At 39.7% G+C, this 18,269-nt stretch overlaps 1 protein-coding gene and 1 long non-coding RNA gene across 2 annotated transcripts; both read right to left on the reverse strand.

Annotated features, from left to right (window-relative positions):
* Window positions 1–1,969: 1,969 nt before the first annotated feature.
* LOC103720256 (uncharacterized) lies at window positions 1,970–15,372 on the reverse strand. The gene is made up of 8 exons (XM_008809868.5): window positions 14,895–15,372; window positions 11,676–11,785; window positions 10,591–10,647; window positions 10,182–10,481; window positions 7,172–7,419; window positions 6,733–7,039; window positions 6,376–6,649; window positions 1,970–2,545 (listed from the first exon to the last, which is right to left on the reverse strand). The coding sequence occupies exons 1-8, from the start codon at window positions 15,336–15,338 to the stop codon at window positions 2,291–2,293; spliced, it is 1,995 nt and encodes a 664-aa protein (XP_008808090.1). The 5' UTR covers window positions 15,339–15,372; the 3' UTR covers window positions 1,970–2,290.
* LOC148714659 (uncharacterized) lies at window positions 12,049–12,603 on the reverse strand. The gene is made up of 2 exons (XR_015975251.1): window positions 12,485–12,603; window positions 12,049–12,271 (listed from the first exon to the last, which is right to left on the reverse strand). It is a non-coding gene; the product is annotated as an uncharacterized LOC148714659 (long non-coding RNA).
* Window positions 15,373–18,269: the final 2,897 nt, after the last annotated feature.

Consider the following 18,269-nt stretch of genomic DNA (forward strand, 5'->3'; position numbering starts at 1 on the left):
TGGAGTGCCTGGATTTGGCGCTCCAGCTTCTCGACCTTCTTGTCGAGTTCGCCATTCTGGAGGATCGCTGCAGCGGTTCGTTCGAGCGCAGGTTGCCCTGGAACCGATTCAGCTTCTGAAGGCTGTGGCCAGCCTCCGTGGCCCCTGGCTGGGTGCTCTCTCCAGAGGGAGGCCTGGACTTGGGAGTCCTGACCTCGAAGGGGAAGTCCGCTTGTAGGGGGCTCCGGTTGAACTGGAGCCGGAGGAGGCGGTGCCGTTGGGATGCCCCTGGGCTGCAGGCTTTGGACAGCGGTAGCCAGGGCCTACACCTGTTGCACCAGGGCATCAAACTGCTCCGGCCGAACTTGATGAACTGACTCAGCCGGAGGTGGTGAGTTTTGGACGGAATGCTCAGGGCTGGGTGGAGGACGTCGAGAGGCGTTGGAAGCCCCTTTGCTTCTTAGCTTCATGGCAGCGAACTCGGGCCCTTCCTCTAGCGCCAGCTGTTGCTGGAAATTGGACCCGGGGGCCGCCGCGAAGCCGGGGAAGGAGGAGCTCCGCCGCGGGGAGGGCGGACGGCGGTGTGCCGCCCGGCGGCGTCCTCCTGGAGGCTGTGGAGAGTGGGGTGAGCGACGAAGAGGGCGTCCTGTCCTGTCCTGCAAAAAGAGGCCGGTGGCCGGGCTCCCCGGCGTCGGCCCTCCGATGCTTAAGTCAGAGGGTGTTAATATGTGGAGAGAGCAAGCAAGAGATATGTGGAGAAGATGAAGAGAATATTAAGCTCAATTGTGTCTGTGCTGTTTCTTTTTTTCCTCCGGTCCGAGTCCGGGCCGGTCCCTCTCCCTTTTCCCCCAGGTTTCCTTTTATAGAAGGATTTTTGTTACCTGGGAGGTGACAGGAGATTTGTCCTGTTTTGTAATATTTGGGCACGATTTGGCCCATTAATGGCGTAGTGGAGAATAAGGCCGAATCGGACCGGAGTCAGGGAGTTGTCACGGTCGATCGGACCTGTTGGAGTGGTTGAACCGCCGGCCGTGGTGGGCCTGGGGTCCGTGGATGGTAAGTGCATTTATTACCGAGTGAACCGGCGATCAGGGAGAGCCATACGCTCTGATAGTTCAGTGATCCGGAGATCGTCTTGGGCCGTGTTCATTAAATGACTGAGTGCATCGGAGACTTGAGGGGGTCTCATGCATTAATGGCAGGTCGTGCCGAATACCTGCGGAGATCTTATGCCTTGATGGCTTGGAGATAGTGGCAGGTCGTAGTGGAGTCGCGTGTATAGCCGCCAGACCTTTCGAGAAGGTTAGGCAAGGCATCGGCTCGGCAGGGGTGCCGAGCCGAGCTGGTCGCCCAGAGGGGCGCCCTGTGGCGGGGTTGCTTCTAGTACTTCTGCTCGGGGCCCTTTGGGCGAGCGTCTTGCGCTCTTTGGTTGGTTTCCTGGTCGGCGCTTTCTGGTCGATTCTTTCTAGCCGAGCATCCCTACTTGGTCATTTTGGTTGGGCGCCTCTTCTTGGCGCTCTCTCTGGTCGGCGCTCTCTAGCCGAGCACCCTGCTGGTCGGCATTCTTCGGTCGAGCACCTTTCCGGTCGGCACTCTTTGGCCGAGCATCTTCCTGGTCGGCGCTCTTTGGCCGAGCGCCTTTCCGGTCGGCGCTCTTTGGCCGAGCGCCTCCGTGGCGGTATGACTTGGGGTTTTTCCCCCAACACTATGGTATCCCTTGCTGTATCATAGTGGACTTTTGAATTCCATAGTTGAGTTTCTGTAGCAGTGTCCTAAAACAGGGTATGCTGGGCTACTCGGGATGCATGCAGACAAGTGGGGAAAAAGCCCAAGGAATGATAATCTAAATCAACATCAGTTAGTTGGCTGTCTGCATAAATGTGAAAGCAGTGATATTGCAGAAGACACAAAATTGGAAACTAGATGTAAGCGTTTGACATCCTAGACTCCTGTTTCCAAGCTAGCAATGCCATATGATGATCACATAATGTTTAGAATAGATAACTGCATGCAAGTAAAACATTTTGGTGCAACCTGCCAAGGCAACATTTTCAATGAATACAGTTTATCCAACCATGTTTGGCAGCAGGCACGTTACATTCTAACCGAAGTATTCTGATAAGCCACAAAATATTTATTAATCTTCCCTAACTTTACCTTATTCGAGAGCTACTAGAATAAATCAATATATCTGCATTGAGGCGTTATAACAAAAATATTGGTGACTTCCCCCACCAGACTTGGTTATCAAAGCAAAACTGTATATGTACAATAGTATTACATCATACAAAAGGGAAGACAGCAAATATCATCAGGATGAGCAAGATAGCATGCACACACCTGGCCTATAGGCCCATGCAGGTGGCAAACGTGCATACTTCTCCATTTCCTCCTGTTCATCAAATGGATGCTCCATAACTTTCAGCAGCCTGTGAACCCCCTCATAATCACCTTGCTCAGCAGCATCGATGGCACCTTGGCATAGATAATTTCGAAGAATGTACTTCGGGTTTACAGAGTTCATTGCAACTTTCCTTTGTTCATCAGGAATGCCACTAGAGACCAGCTTCACGATAAGTAACATAAAAGTAGGTGTGAGATCAGACTGAAATCAAAACTTTTTGTAAGTTCTAACTGTATAACCTGATGTCTAACATGTCCAAACTAAAATTAGGTTTTTGAATGATTTTTATAAAGTATATCCAGGCAAAACAACAACAGACTGAGCAAATTCAATAATGCAAACGGACTCACAAATTCAAATCATCAATGTATCACATAATTTCATTGTTACCGTCTTTTCATCAGAAGTTTAAATCATTCCATTTTAGATGAATGGCATATGTTCCTCACCGCAACATCTTGCTAGAATTGAAACCATCTTTATATGGTGACAGAAAAAAGCAAGATTCGCGATACTTATATCCACCACCATATCAGTATCTTATCGGTCCAACACTCACATTGTACCGACACAGCACAGCATTTTCTCATGCCCAACCATGGTACAGTCTAAAACTGGCCGGTACGGTGTGGATCAAACCAGTTTAGACGGGCTTGGACCAATTTTGCTTATACACTAGTCCGAACCCCAGTACCGCACCCCATCCTTACTTGTATGGTGCAATATGCCTAGTATAAGATGGTATGGGTTGGTACGACAAACCTTGGAGAAAATACTAGTTCATGGTTTTAAATTTTTAAATCAAAGTCAAAAGGAAAAAATAGAAATCAAAACTACTAAGAAATCTCCTGACTCCTTGGGGCTAGCTTTACGACTACTAGTGTTCTCCTCATGCAATGCACGTTATCCACAAAGACAAGGGAGGAGTGGAGTCCATTGAAGAAAATGAATTTTCTGTCATTTCCACCCTCTTGGCAGTTTTCTATTTCCCCCTTCCACCACTTACCTTCCTTTCAAAATTAAAATTAAAGAAGAAATTACATTTAATAGGTGACTCCTTTTGCTTCCCACATGAACTGAAATTGAAGATAGAAGATTATGTTAACAATGAGATTACTTTCCTTCTAAGAGAGAGTACTTCCTTTCTCTCAACAAGTGCACACTACTAATATGCTGCCACATCAACATATACGGACTAGATGATGTTAGGGCTGCAAAATGATACTCAACAATTTGATAATGTAACCTGACTATCAGATAATCTGATGACCAACTGCTCACTATGTAGGATCTGCATGTGACCCCAGTCCAACCCCATAGCCCAATGGATGAGCCAATAATAGTTTATAATAGTTTATGTGCACAAATATAGATGTGTATTATGTATTGGTAGAAATTTCATGTATGATGATAAAACTAATATATGCACTTCAATTCACATCATGCTACTCTATTACCATATGATCTGTTGGATTAGATTTAAACTATCAACATAAAGATTAGATTTTATCATTAGAGTGTTGGTCGGTTTCTCTAAAATAAAAAATAAAAAATGTAACAGGCTGTGACAGCTGGTTCCTATTATGTGAAAACACTTAAAACCACAATGAAAAGAATCAAAATTACAAATACGTTCAGTCTAGTTATTGACCCAGAAGTTTCTTTTTTTCATTGGTCGCAGAGCAAGGGAAAACCCCCTAGTTTCTCAAATAAGTGATTCTTTGAGCATCCTAACAACACAAGCTTAACTCCTGACAAAAACTGTCAGCCCATAGCTGATTTCATTTAGCCAGCCAATAAGCTAGATTGAACAAAAACTGTCAGCCCATCATTATAAAGTTGTTTACGCTAAAAGGATAAATAAAAATAAAAAATTAATATATTTTATAGAGTTATTGAATGTTCCATCATGGATCCAAATCCAAATCAAATCTGATCAGGAGGATTTGAAACTGCATCCAAACTCAATTATCTTACCACAGATCTTACTTGGATCTGAACCAAATCTAACTTACACCCCAAGATGGCATAGTGTAGTTAAGGCTTCCATTAGAATGTCAGAGTGCATCAAATTCCAACGTTTGGTCACAGGATTTCTTCTTATTTATATAGACCAATTTTCATCATCCGTTTCTATCAAGTGTGACGATATTTTTATATGCAAAATTAATATATATGTATATATTCACAAATTTCATCCAGGTTTGCTTAGGCTTTTCCTCCACTATCATAAGTTCACAAATCCGAGGACCCTATCCTTAATAGGTCCTGTGGTTTCAATGCACATGCTCATGAATCCCAGACATTCTCTATCTCTATCCCTTTATTTCTTGTTTTCTTTTTTGTTTTTTTGTGTAACATAAGTCAACAAGACATATGATGTTGTATGGTTCAGAATGTTATAAAGAGCACCCAAGAAGTCGAGAGTAACAATATTGGAACATCGAGAAGAATGTGTGGCAAATGTAGAAAGAATAGAGTGAAAAATGGGTATTATACTGTAAAAGCTGTAGAAGTTACAAAAATTAAGAGTGAAGTGATGGCGAATCAAGTGAGCTGGCATGGGCATGTACCATGAAGAAATGAGGTGTCACCAAAAAAAAGGGGTGGTTTAATCATTGTTTAAGACATAAAGTGAGAGCAAAGGAAGAGCTAGAGCAACATGGATGGAAGCAAGGTCAGCTGAACCATCCCAAACCGCCTAGCTCACAGCATACCGAACCTAATATCAGTTCAGAATAGGTGCAAAACCAGTCTGAGTTGAGCGGAATTACCCATCTAGTTCAGTTCTAATTGGCACATGCTGGTTCAAGGCCAAACCCATCCCCTTAAATAAAACTGCTAAAGCTCATCGAACCCTCATTTGATCTACTTAGTCTCTCTTCTCTTGTTCGCTCGCTCTCTCTCCGCAGTCTCTCTAGATCCGCCCTTGGAGGCTCTTTACCCTTTGCCCCAAAGCTCCTCCAATCAACCACCCCTAGATTAGGCGAGCTTGGCACCTCCTCACCATCCTTGTCCACCTCGACCGCTAATTAGTTCAAAATAGGTGCAAAACCAGTCTGAGTTGAGCGGAATTACCCATCCAGTTCGGTTCTAATTGGCACATGCCGGTTCAAGGCCAAACCCATCCCCTTAAATAAAACCGCTAACACTCATCGAACCCTCATTTGATCTACTTAGTCTCTCTTCTCTTGTTCGCTCGCTCCCTCTCCTCAATCTCTCTAGATCCGCCCTTGGAGGCTCTTCACCCTTTGCCCCAAAGCTCCTCCAATCAACCACCCCTAGATTAGGCGAGCTTGGCACCTCCTCACCATCCTTGTCCACCTCGACCGCTAATAGAATGTCGGCCTTCTCCTCCACAATGTCTACCACACCTTGTCCATGTCTTGGCCAGCCACCAGTAGGACACCTACCTCTCTCTTTCTCTCTCTCAAAATATGGGCCAAATCCTAGATTAGCGAACCAGGAACCTGATCGGTACCCTGCTGCATAATGTGTGTTCATATAGTACCATATCATAAGTACAACTCATGGTATCAGTTCTTAGGACCTCAAAAAGATTTGGAGAACCTGCTAATAGCATTAAGATGGCTATAAATAGGAAGGATTTCATAAAGCTTACCCGAATAAATGGGACAAGGATCAGAAGTTAAGGCTATGGTTATGGTTTAACATACATCTCAATCAGTTGTCCATTAGTTTATCCTCTATTGATGGAACTTGTAGCTTCCTCTCACAAAATTCTTGTAATATTATCCTTCATGCTTGAGTATTGTCTTTGAAGTTTAAATTTCTCTATATTTCATCAATACAATACTTCTAAGCGATTTTTTTAACAAAAAAGAGGAACTAAATGGTGGACAGTGCGCATGAAGTAGGGTGACTGCAATAAATACAAAACCACACTATGCAAAGGGAAAAACCATAACTTCTAATAAAAGATTATCGAAAACGAGGGAAAGAAAAGTAGTTTCAAATCATGACAATAATACCTCCTGAATATATGTCTTCAACCAACTGATCCATGCTTCCTTTCTTTCCTTTCCAATGTCTAGCAGCACAGCCTTTAGAGGAACAAGCAGCTTGCTATCTGAAATGTTAGGGTCTGCTTTGATATTTGAAAGTAACCGGAAGAAATTTGTGTAGTCAACTTTATCAGTAGCCATGTTGCTGAGCAGCTTGCTGATTAACTGTCTATTGTACTTAACTAAACCAAGTTTTCTGGTCATTATAGATTGATACTCATCCATGAATTTGGTCCCATATCTGAAACAGTGAAAAGAAAAGGCATCAATGGTAATAAAATCAACCACACTGGACCAATGGTCAAAGAGAAGAAGCGACAATACCTTTCCATAGCATAGTTTGCCTCTTCTTTGCTGATCAGGTTGGCAGTGGACAAAGTTGTCGTAAACTGTCCAATATTCCACAAGCCAATGTCTGGTTGGTTTGCAAAACAATACCTTCTTCCTGGAAGGTCTGTGGTATTTGGAGTATAACTGGGATCAAATGCATCCAAGAAGCCAAAAGGTCCATAATCAATAGTTAGGCCTAAGATGCTCATGTTGTCAGTGTTCAGCACACCATGGGTGAAGCCAACCCCTTGCCAGCTTGCAATCAAGGAAGCAGTACGCTCAGCAACCTCAACTGACCAAGCTGATAAAACCACAGGAAAAATATAGACTACACTTCTTCCAAAATGTCCTTCGCATCAATTTAGAACGTATGTTGCATGGAGGATACTGAAACATGGTAACCAAAAATGAAGGGACAAATAAACAATCTTACCTGCATACTTGTTAGATGTCAAATCAATATGTGAAGAGTCTCCCTGACCAGTCTCAAAAGACAAGCCTTCACTCTTGCTCATATTTTCAAGATGGGGGAAATGATGTCGTATTGTGTAGTTTGCCAAAATACGAACAATGTCCAGGTCCTCTTTGCCTCTCAATGCATGAATCTGATATGAGCCAAAACGCAGAAAGGATTGTGCAACGCGGCAAACAATTGCACCTGGTTCCTCTTTCGGATTGCCACTGCACCAGGAGTGAAACCAGAGAAGAATGAGCACATTTATTCAACAAGATCACTCTGTTTGAAATTTAAACTGCAAAGAACTGCACTAAACTGTAGACGTTTCTTCTCATGTAAAAACAAGTGCATTTGAAACATGATTTCATGGCCCCATTAAAATTATAAAGATTTCCTTCTATATCAAAAAATGAGCAACAGAAATATTTGAAAGTTATTTTTTAATTGCATAATATTTGGTAGTAATCAGAATTCAAGCATTCGATATCTCACTCAATTATGCAACACAGAGAATAAAGAGGTTGGGGCAAGTAGTTGGACACTTGGACCCACCTTATAGTCTAGTGCATGGGCAGCTTGGTAGTGATTTCTATTTAAGAATTAATCATGGGCTATCGAGACTGGGATAGGAAAAGTGATGTGGGATAAATAAAGAGAGGTAGCATGATACTTGATGCAAAAATCTTTCAATAACCCAAAGATATCATCTCTTTCTATGATTGGTTGGCAAGAAAACAGCTGACACTGGCAGGTATATATCTACATAAGTGAATATGCACATGCACAAAAGCAGTACCCAGGACATCTAAAAATCATATAGGCATCCTTGTGTCGTCAACAGATCCACCAGAAACACTTGCCAGATATCACAAAATGGACATGCTTGTCAACCAAATCAAAGATGACCTTCAACTGCTATAATAAGAACTGAATAACTGCAGCTTGTTATCGGTAACGCTAAAGCAAAAAATAAACAAAACTTTAGCAACTACGGACTTGGTTCTGTTCTAGCATTTAATATGAGACTGTCACACCAAGTTCTTGAACAAGGCCTTAAAGCAATCACACCATTCAGCCAGACAGCAGACACACTAATGGACTTTTCTTGGGAGAGGAGAAGATTTCATTTACTATTCCATCAATAACCAGCTCTAATATTCTAAGACTTGTTATTTGAGAATTTTAGATAGTACATGACCCAATTAAATCTTAACTAGAACAAAGTAAATCCTAGTCATCAAAAGCAAACCAAATAATAAACAAGATTAATACGTATTAATCACTTGTAGGGCAGTGGGTCCTTTTTATAATGCTTGGCTCCAACAGCCTCATATCGTCAAGCAACCATAAAATATTTTAATTGTAATGCTGAAAGTTACTTCAAGTTGTGGGCCCTTTGGAAGTCTAGGATGTTTTCAAGTCCTTTAACTGGACTCTACATTCATTCTAAACCTACTTAATTATTTAAAATGCTAGCAAACAGGCATGTGCACTGCATGTTTCAAGGGAAAGGATATGCAGAATTATATTAAATCCAAATTGAAAATAAAAAAAGAAATGAATTGGTTTCACAAAATTGAATAAACAATGAAATTTAAACAAAAATAGAAAATAAAAATATAAAATATAAAAACAAATTAGAGAACAAAACCAATAAGAATACAAAATATAAGATCAAAGGCAGAACAACTCATACAACAAAAGTATAAAATTATAAAATATATTAAATAAAAATGTAAACCATACAACAAAAATCAGAAACAAAAGACATTGAAAATTTTATAGTATAATAAGGTAGTAATACAAAAAGAAAAATAAATAAGTAAATGGCATGATTGAATAGAACACAATAAATAAGTAAAATACATAATAAAATATAACAAAAAAACATGAATAGAAAAATATCAACTCAGAATACTAAAAAATAATGAAAAGCAAAAGGGTGAGGCAGAGAAAGAAGGGTGGGAGTAGGATATGGCAAGTTAGGTAAAAGAGGACAATGCTTATGTGGGAAGGGGTTTTGTTGGGAGGTTTCATGTTAAAATGGAGCATTTTAAGCATCATTAGTTAACCCCACAAAACCAAAGGTGATTAATAGGAAACATGATGGACAAAGTATTAATAGAGATTATGGAGAAATAAGAAAAAAAAGGAAAGTATTAAGTAAGCCAAGGGCTGGGGAGGGATGGTGAGTGAGTGCAATCTAGGAGAAGGAAAGAGAGGGAGAGACACGTGAGCATCAGTCTCGCAAGTGAGTGAGTGTGTATGTGCTTGTGTGTGAAAGAGATGGGAGAGGGGTGGAGAGATGGAAAGAATGGAGGGAGGTAGTTTATTGGTTGGGGAGAAGGGGGGGGGGGGGGGGGGGTGGTTCTTGTATGTCAGTTGCTTTCTTGCCAACCAATCATAGAAAGAGATGATATCTTTGGGTTATTGACCAGGGAGGTAGATTTCCACCATTGCAAAACATGAATCTAGTGAGCACTCCATCACCACAATGCAAGAAATTTGCAAAGTGCTTTATTACGATCCGGCCAAAACTCAACAATTTCAATGCATGAATAGATTATAGACTACTAGGCAGGTACTAGATTGAGATAGAGGGCTTAGGTTAAGGATTTGCAATTACATAATGCAGTTTAGGGTATTCCAGAAACAAATATTGAAAAATGAATATTTTAAGGATATTCTTAATTTCAATTTTTTTATTTACTATGGCAGAAATTTAAGGAAAAAAATAACTACAACTTACTATTGAAACCTAATACAACTTAAATAAGGAATAAATGAATTCCTATATCAAAGAAGAGTAGACAATTGAGAATGTTCTAACAGCTAATTATACTTTAATTCCCTTCCTCTATACACACAAAAGTAGATGGATACCATTATACAGAGACACATGTATGTAGAATCACATAAAAATATAGACATTATATAAAGCAGCTCCCTGCAAAGAATTCATAACTTATCAAATTAGAGAGCATACTCGTAAAACATGTCCCTAATGACATTTTTGCCAGTTGTGACAAGACAAAGTGCTCGGGTAGTAGGAATTCCCAGTCCATTCATTGCTTCACTACACAAGAATTCCCGGATGCTACTACGCAGGACTGCAAGACCATCAGCAAATCGACTGTATGGAGTCTTGCCAGCACCCTTGAGCTGCAACTCCCATCTTTCACCTCGGGAATTTTGAAGTTCTCCTAAAGTTATGGCACGACCGTCCCCCAGCTGACCAGCCCATACACCAAATTGATGTCCACCATAACATTGTGCATATGGCAACCTGCAGATGATATAAAAAATATTCATACTTTTAACGCACATCATCAAAGGTGAAATCATTGCGTGAAAAAAGGAGAAGACTTGCAGTGAATAATCTACCTAAAACTTACCCTCCCACCAAAGGCAGTGCTCCAGAGAAAATTAGCGGAAAATCTGGCCTTTCAAATCTGAAAAATAAAATAAATGTGAGTATATGATCATACCATCCTTCCTGCTAATTGCACATGATCTATGTCAGAAGATCTAAACTTATGATGAATCCAGGGCAGATCCAGCCAGCAGAATCAATGAACTTCCAAAATAACCCAAGATATAAAAGATCAAGCATAGAAGGCAATATGACATGGTGAATTTGTGATACTAGATAAAAAAAGAAAATCATATATCCTGTCCCCATTCATTTGTCACAATTGAGTTCATTGTCCTGTCTGACAGATATACTCCATTATGGCTTGCATGTTATGATATTAGAGAAGCAAGTTTAGACAAGTGACCAATATATCCAAAAACTAATACAAGATCATGAAACATACAACATAAGTCCACCATGGACTAAGGAATCTGTCCCCAGTAAAACTGGTGTACCATGAGACAAAAAAGAAAGTCTGTTAAACCAAGTAACTGAAATGACTTAATGCTTTTGATATTCACAAAGTGACCTCAGCCTCATCCCATCAGGATGAGGTCAGTTATCGAACAGAACTCTAAATATGGAGGTTCCACCAAAGGTATTTCTAAGCCTATGTTTATATATATCATTTATGAGAAAAGAAATAGAAGGTAATAAGACGCTAATGGAAACAGATCATCCACTTCGAGTCCTCATTGGATTCTTAGTCTTGCAAAGCATGCTGAAGCACTGAAACTGTATCCAGTGAAACTTTGAAAGGGAATAAGAATAATAGATAACATGTCATTTGATTAACAATATGCCCAGAGTACTCTATTGGGAGAGGAAGTAATGCTATAAACACTATTACAATGATGGTGATTGCATGAGCTTTCAGTAACAGTTATCACCAGAAAAAGAAAATGGAAATATTATTCAAACTAAAATACTCTGATAGTTCACAGAGAGAAATCTGGATTATAAATGAACTCCGATAATTTGACTGGCAGCACGATTCAGTAACACAATGTGAATTTTATTAGACAACCAAAAAGGTAAACAGTTATTAGGTGCAGAGCCACTTACTCTCTGGGGTCCAAATCAAGCAACTTGGCAACTGACTCAGACCATGCTACAAGCTCCGGCTTCTCTACTTCAGCAGATGGGGAAACTTTTGTGTAACAAGCATGTAGGACCTGAAAACGAAATAAATAGTAATTTCATCTAGGAGTTTTAGAAAATCACAATCTTGTCATAACCTAGAACTCTTCTTCCTCGTGTGAGATGGAAAGTGAAACCTCATACTGTGACACAAGCTGACTATATATTTGAAGTTCTAAAACTGCTTCAAACAGTTTGTGAAGTCTAATCTTGCATCTGTTGAAGAGTCAAAATATCATTAAAAAGAACAATTCACTTATGCCAAAATATTAAGATGACTCTCATTTCACTACACAGGATTTGTGAAAACTACATTGGTGCTTTTGTTGCCTATGGTTGCCTCACCATGACTCGACCGTACATGAAATGCTCCCTGAGCGCTTAAGAAACATTGGGCTTCTTGGCATGGAAACATAGACTCTGGAGCATCATCTGAAGGGACGACAATTAGTTCAAGCCACTCATAAACAGCTCATGCCCGGCTCTGTCCAGCTCAATTAGAAATAAGATGAAACTCAGCTCTACGTTTTAGGCTTAGAAAAAATTTTCTAACAAGCTTAAGCAAACCTCGGAATAATCAAGCTTGGCTTGATTAGGCTCAAAAAATACAATATGTCAAATGTTATGCACTATACATTATAAGAAACATCCTAAATGTAAGCGAGACAAATATAATGGCCAAAATCAAGAAGCATAAGCAATCGGCCCTATAGGCTAACTGATTTTAAGGATACTAAGCTTATTGAAATCAAATCCCTCCATCTTCCAGTGCCTTACTCCACCTCTCTCCACCTCCAAGTTCATCCTTGCTCCTCTGCAAGCTGCAACAGCCCTTTATGACCCTCCACTAGCACCAATATCCTTGTTTCTCTACCACTATGAGGACCATTCCTCCTCCAATGCCAAAGCTCCGCCTTCCTCTCTTATCCCAAGGCATGCCACTTCTTTGTCAATGTTGAGCTCCCCCACCCGTTTTCATATCAAAGTAATTGCTCCTCCATTGGTGCACCTAAGCCCTGCTGCTCTTCTTTTTATCAGCCTTGAGCGCCCTCAACCTCTTTACTTGGCTCTCTCTGCCTCTATCCACCTCCAGGCTAAAAGGCCTTCCACCGAGCATGAGCCAATTCTGAATAAAGTTTAATTCAAGTTTTATTTCATTTCTAACTCAAGTTTCTCTATAAGGGTAAGAAACCACTTGAAAAAGGCTCAAATTCAGTATGGCTCGAAATTATGCTCAAATAAGTTTGTTGCAATGGAAAAGAGTTAAGCTTGGTATCAATTTCAAACTTTAAGCCAAGCTAGCAGCCCTAACTATCAGCATTTAGCTATATGAAGGACATCCAATTGAATTATAAGAGCTTGGACCAAAATTTTAGATGACAAAAAAATGGACTGTTATGATGTGGCTGAGATAAGCACATGTTCTCATGAAACAAAAGGCAATGAGCAAACACCTTTACATGATAAAGAAAACTAAACTACACTTTCAAATGATAGGCATTAGATCATGCGGTTGCTAAGTGCCAAGCTTTAAGTCACAACAATGAAAGTTCAATTAATTTGATAGATTGGCAACAAAAGGATGAGCATATGAGGAAATTGTAGCTACATGCTAACTCGACTAAGACCAGGAAAAGAAGGGTACAACAGTATATCCATCAAGAAGAAATAAGCAAGAAAGCTAAGATATCATAGAATTCGTGCATCAAGAAGAAAGAAACAAGAAGGTTAAGATATGATAGAATATGTGTCAAACATGAAGCTCTAATTGCTGATCTTTGTGCATACCCAAGTGGCCTCTACTAATTTCATGTGTATCTTTGTTCCTTAATCAAATTTAGTTGATAGGTGTAAAATACATCTAAAGAATCATATTATCATGCTTCCTTCTATACGCACCATAGATCGTTTAAATAGTGAAAGAAAGATTTACTTGTGCTGGTAAAGGTAAAACTTGAGAGGAGTGACCAAATTTCATTGGATACATTGCAAGCGGTAAGTCAGCAGGAAGAAGGGTATTGGAGAACCATGAGCCAAGATCAAGCGTGATACTTGATTGCTTGAAATTGCAGGTTAAATCATGATGATCATTATGTTCACCATTATCGAGAAATTCCATGAGTTATCAACAACAATAACTATAAATGTCTTTCCCTTGCTGCACTTTTAAAGATAGTCTGAAGAATATATCTAAGGCATATCTCCCTCTTCTTTCTGAATTTGGTTTTGAGAGGTTTGGAATTTGGAGAAAAGAGAAAGAAAGAGAAAGGAAGGAAAGCCAGAATCTCTTGTTTGGATGGTAAAATGAGGAGAGAATGAGAGAGAAGGAAATAGAAAAAGGAGAGAATAGATTTATTTCCATGCCCATTTTATCTCTGAAAGGGATATGGAAAGAGAGAGATGTCTTATAAGCAATTTTTGATTTTGCAGAGTCATATCTTTGAGAATTGAGGATAGATTGAAGGATTGTGGACCACGAGTTTCACGTCATATATACAGAGAGATTTTTTATTTCCTTTTTTTTTTTGGACAAGTAGTCTAACTTTTCTTCTGGTGACAAGATTCACCTTCTCTTCTCTTTGTTTCGCTTTTTTTCTCTCATTTTCCTACTTTTCCATCCTCTCTGCCATCGTGTATCCAAACAGTGTAAGGAAAGAACCCTCTCCTCTCCCATTCTCGCTATCTTTTACTAACCAAACAAGAAATTTCGACTTTCTCCCTTTCTCTTCACTTTAAATCTTGCTATCCAAAATGAGTGTTAGCTCGAACATGCTTTGAGGATTTGATGAAACAATGTCACATCAATAATGTCGATTCCAACGCACTAATTTATGATCCCAGGCTGTGTTTTTAAAAGAACATTTTTTCAGTGCTCCTCAATGATTACAGCATCTTTCTTGGGGTAATTCCGTCAAATGCCCCTTTTCATCTCTAAACTTAGAACACTACCATGGTGAACATGGAAAGAATAAAGAATGTATGCTTATAATAACAAACAGATCTGTTCCTTTTATAATCATGCTTGAAGTCATCGAAAAGATTTCGCGATTAAATAAATTTTACAGAATTCTACCAATAAATAAACTTTACAGAAGATTGGACTGCATATTTCTTCCAAGAATTTCAAGAAGAATTTGGAATTACCTCTCGAGGAATCGCATCAGTTCTTGGATCACCCGGCAGCTCCCTGACAAACGAGTGATCCCAATTCAACTCCTCGAGCTTCCGAGGAACCCCTTCCTCGCCCATGCTCCCGTCTCCACTACCCTCCGCATCCAATTCCGACGCCGGATGCCGCGTCTCTTCCGAAGATGCCATCGGAGCAACACCGGTAAACCCTTCTCCTGCGCCGAAAGCGATACAACTCAGGCGACGGAGAGGCGATCTCCGCCTATCAGCCGGGGAAATCTGGTGACTTCGGCGTACGGGCTGGGGCGAATGGGATCTCCGGCGGACGGCCGGAGGAGAGGCAAGGGTTAGATTCGAGGAGGAGGCGAGGAGGAGAGGGGGGAGGGAAGTGAGGAGACTCTTGGAGAAGGCGGCGGGGTAGGAGAGGCCGAGGGAGGGGAGAGACGACAGTGGGAGCATGTCCTCTCTCTTTTCTAGTGTACCTCGGGTGAAACAAGGGCGGAACCGCGTTATTTTATTTTAGGCAATTGTGGATGATTGGGTTATGTGGACCGTCCATTTGGTGAGTTTTTCGGGTGGTAATCATTGCAGGAACCGGGGAAAATGCTTCCGCGCCGTAAATTGCGCATCAAAAGGTCATCGAACCATAATCACCAAGCGGGCCACTTGACCGACCTGTGCTCTTGGACGATAAATCCGGTGGTACGCCACTCTCCCTGTAAAGAACTGGGTTTTGTGCGCTTCATCAAACTCGCGTGGTATTACTTGGAATCGAGTCCGGTAATCTGGGCTAGTCCTCGCGAGAAGTGCACACGTCTCTAACCAGCCAGGGAAAAAGGATCGCGGTTGCATCCTTCGTGGGGAAATAAAATATCATTCTTCCACTTGTACATATCTGAAAGCGAGTAGTGGATGATCCAACGATCAATGGGTAGAAGGAAGATGTTTCTTTCTTTTGTGCAAAGCAAGGTCCGCCGTCTCATAATGTTCGTATACAGTACAATACGAGACCTCAAGACATACCGAATATCGATATAGTATGATATTGTATACTGATTCAATATCGATGCGATACTAATTAGTACAATAAATTTTGATGCAAAGGTCACAATCGATGTTCAAAGGGAATAAGTGAAAGACCGTCGAAGGGTGCATAACGGATAAGTGCCACACCTAAGGTTTTTTCTCCACTACCTCAATGCCTGACTTCCACAGAGCATACGAAAGATTAGTTTAGCCTTTCACATTATTTTAAAAGGAGAATCTTCTATAGGAGTGAAGCAATTATTAGAACTCGTTTGGCTTGCGAGAAAAGAAGGAAAAATATAGTCAACGAGGAAACAAAGAAATATCTCTTGTTTGGCTAGAGTTTTCGAAGAAGAGAGATGGAAAAGTGGCATTTTTATAGGAATACTATTCCCATATTTCATGGAAAAGAAAAACTTTTGTGAGATATGGAAAAGCTACTTTTCCACAGTAATTGAGACTTCTTTTTTTCCAAAAGTATCTTTAAGCTATCAAAATCCATGAGTAAAGTCTTTCCCTTTATTAAAAATATAATAGGTATTTCATACATTTTTTTTCTGAAAAGTAAATGCTCAACTAAATATGTTAAAACCATTTTCTCTAGCATCATATTCTCAGAAATTATCTTTCTAGAAAAAAAATTTCAGTAGAGAAAATTTTTTTCTGCGAACCAAATGAGTCTTTAATGTAGCATAATTATGTCAATCATCACCTCCTATTTCAGGATTGTTGGTGGATGGTGGCTAATCTTTAATCCTTTGAGATGAAACATGTTTACAAAGAACCTAATAATGTTGCCGACTCGATGGGTGTTTATATGGCTAATTATAATCTGACTACACTATGAGGCTTTGCTTCTACTTCTCCAACCTAGCTATTAGATCTTTTATACTCTAATTCTCATGAATGTATTTCTACAAGAAATGTATAACTACTAAAAAAAAAATCACTTATTTTACTCAATGTTTTTAAAATTTGATCGAATCGACCGATTCAATAGGTTGAACTGGGAATCAGTCGTCTATCCGATCCGGTTCAAAAGATATTTTTAAAATGGTCAAAACTTGATCAAACTCGAGAGAATCGGAAAAATCAATTAAACCTATTCAGTCTAATTCAAAGGATATTTCAAAAGTAGTCAAAACTTGATCAAACTTGAGAGAATCGAACGAACCGGTTAGACCGGCCAATGTGGTCCAGTATCGCAATCCATGATCAGAGGAGGACCTCAGCGTGGACCATGATGTCGATGGAAAAGAATCGATCGGAAGGAATGGAGAAGAAATTATAATTTTTTTTTCTAAAACAGGATTCAAAAGAATGCATACAAAAATAAAAAACAAGAATACTTTTCCTGCACGAGAGGGAATCTGTTCTGCGACTAACGTTTCTTGTTGGGACTCCTGCAGATTTTCAAAATTATAAAAGAACATTTTATGTAATTGTTATATTTTATCACGGGTATTTTAGTCAAAAAATAGTTTTCCGACAGGGCCTCAAAGTACTTTTTCGGAAAGCTTCAAAATAGAGCTTCTCCCAAAAGCTGTTTTTAGCTTTCTGAAAAAACAAAAATAGCTTTTCGAAATTTTTACCAAACACTATTATACTATCCAAAAAGTGCTTTTAGAGGGCCAAAAAGTATTTTCTAGCCCACCAAAAGCTTTGCCAAACATGGCCTTAGTATGGTTAGTAAAAAAACCGAAACAAAAATTCACTACTGTGTCTAAAACTAAAACCAAAATTTACTACCATTTCTCAAAATCAAAACAAAAACTAAATGGTTTTTGAAATAAAAAACCATAACCATTATGAAAAAAACTGCAAAATTAAAACCAAAATTGAAAAATCCAAAATCGTTTAACTTTGTTATTTATTTCAAAATTGTTCCATATAAATAATCAAATTAAAGGTATCATCCATAACTTTCATAATATAGTTCATACTAACTCATCTAACAAAGGGTATTAAGGATATTAAATATCGGGTATATTCGATATCGGGTTAGGTTTTGAGTTCGGTGTTAGGTTTAGTGTTGGGTTCAGTTTGAATCAAGGAATCATTAAAACTATAACCAAAATCGAAATCGGACACTTTTAAATTTTTGAACTCATCACCAAATCTATCCCCATTTAATTTTGGTCAAAATTGTTCTATTTGGTTCAAAGACAGATAAAATATTCATGTATCCATTCATGTTGATATCCCTACCTCAATATATGGTATAAGGACGGGCACATAATGTTGGGTACAAAATAATCCACACTCATGAGAATGTGGCTAGTCATGGAGTTAGGTGGGCTGCTAGATGTATTAGATGAAGGCATGTTTTTAAACAAAGGTTGTATAGATTGCAAGAGATGGGCA

The sequence above is a fragment of the Phoenix dactylifera genome, chromosome 2 (assembly GCF_051530095.1).
Source record: "Phoenix dactylifera cultivar Ajwa chromosome 2, Ajwa_hap1_PhDact_Kaust_v1.1, whole genome shotgun sequence".
NCBI lineage: Eukaryota > Viridiplantae > Streptophyta > Magnoliopsida > Arecales > Arecaceae > Phoenix > Phoenix dactylifera.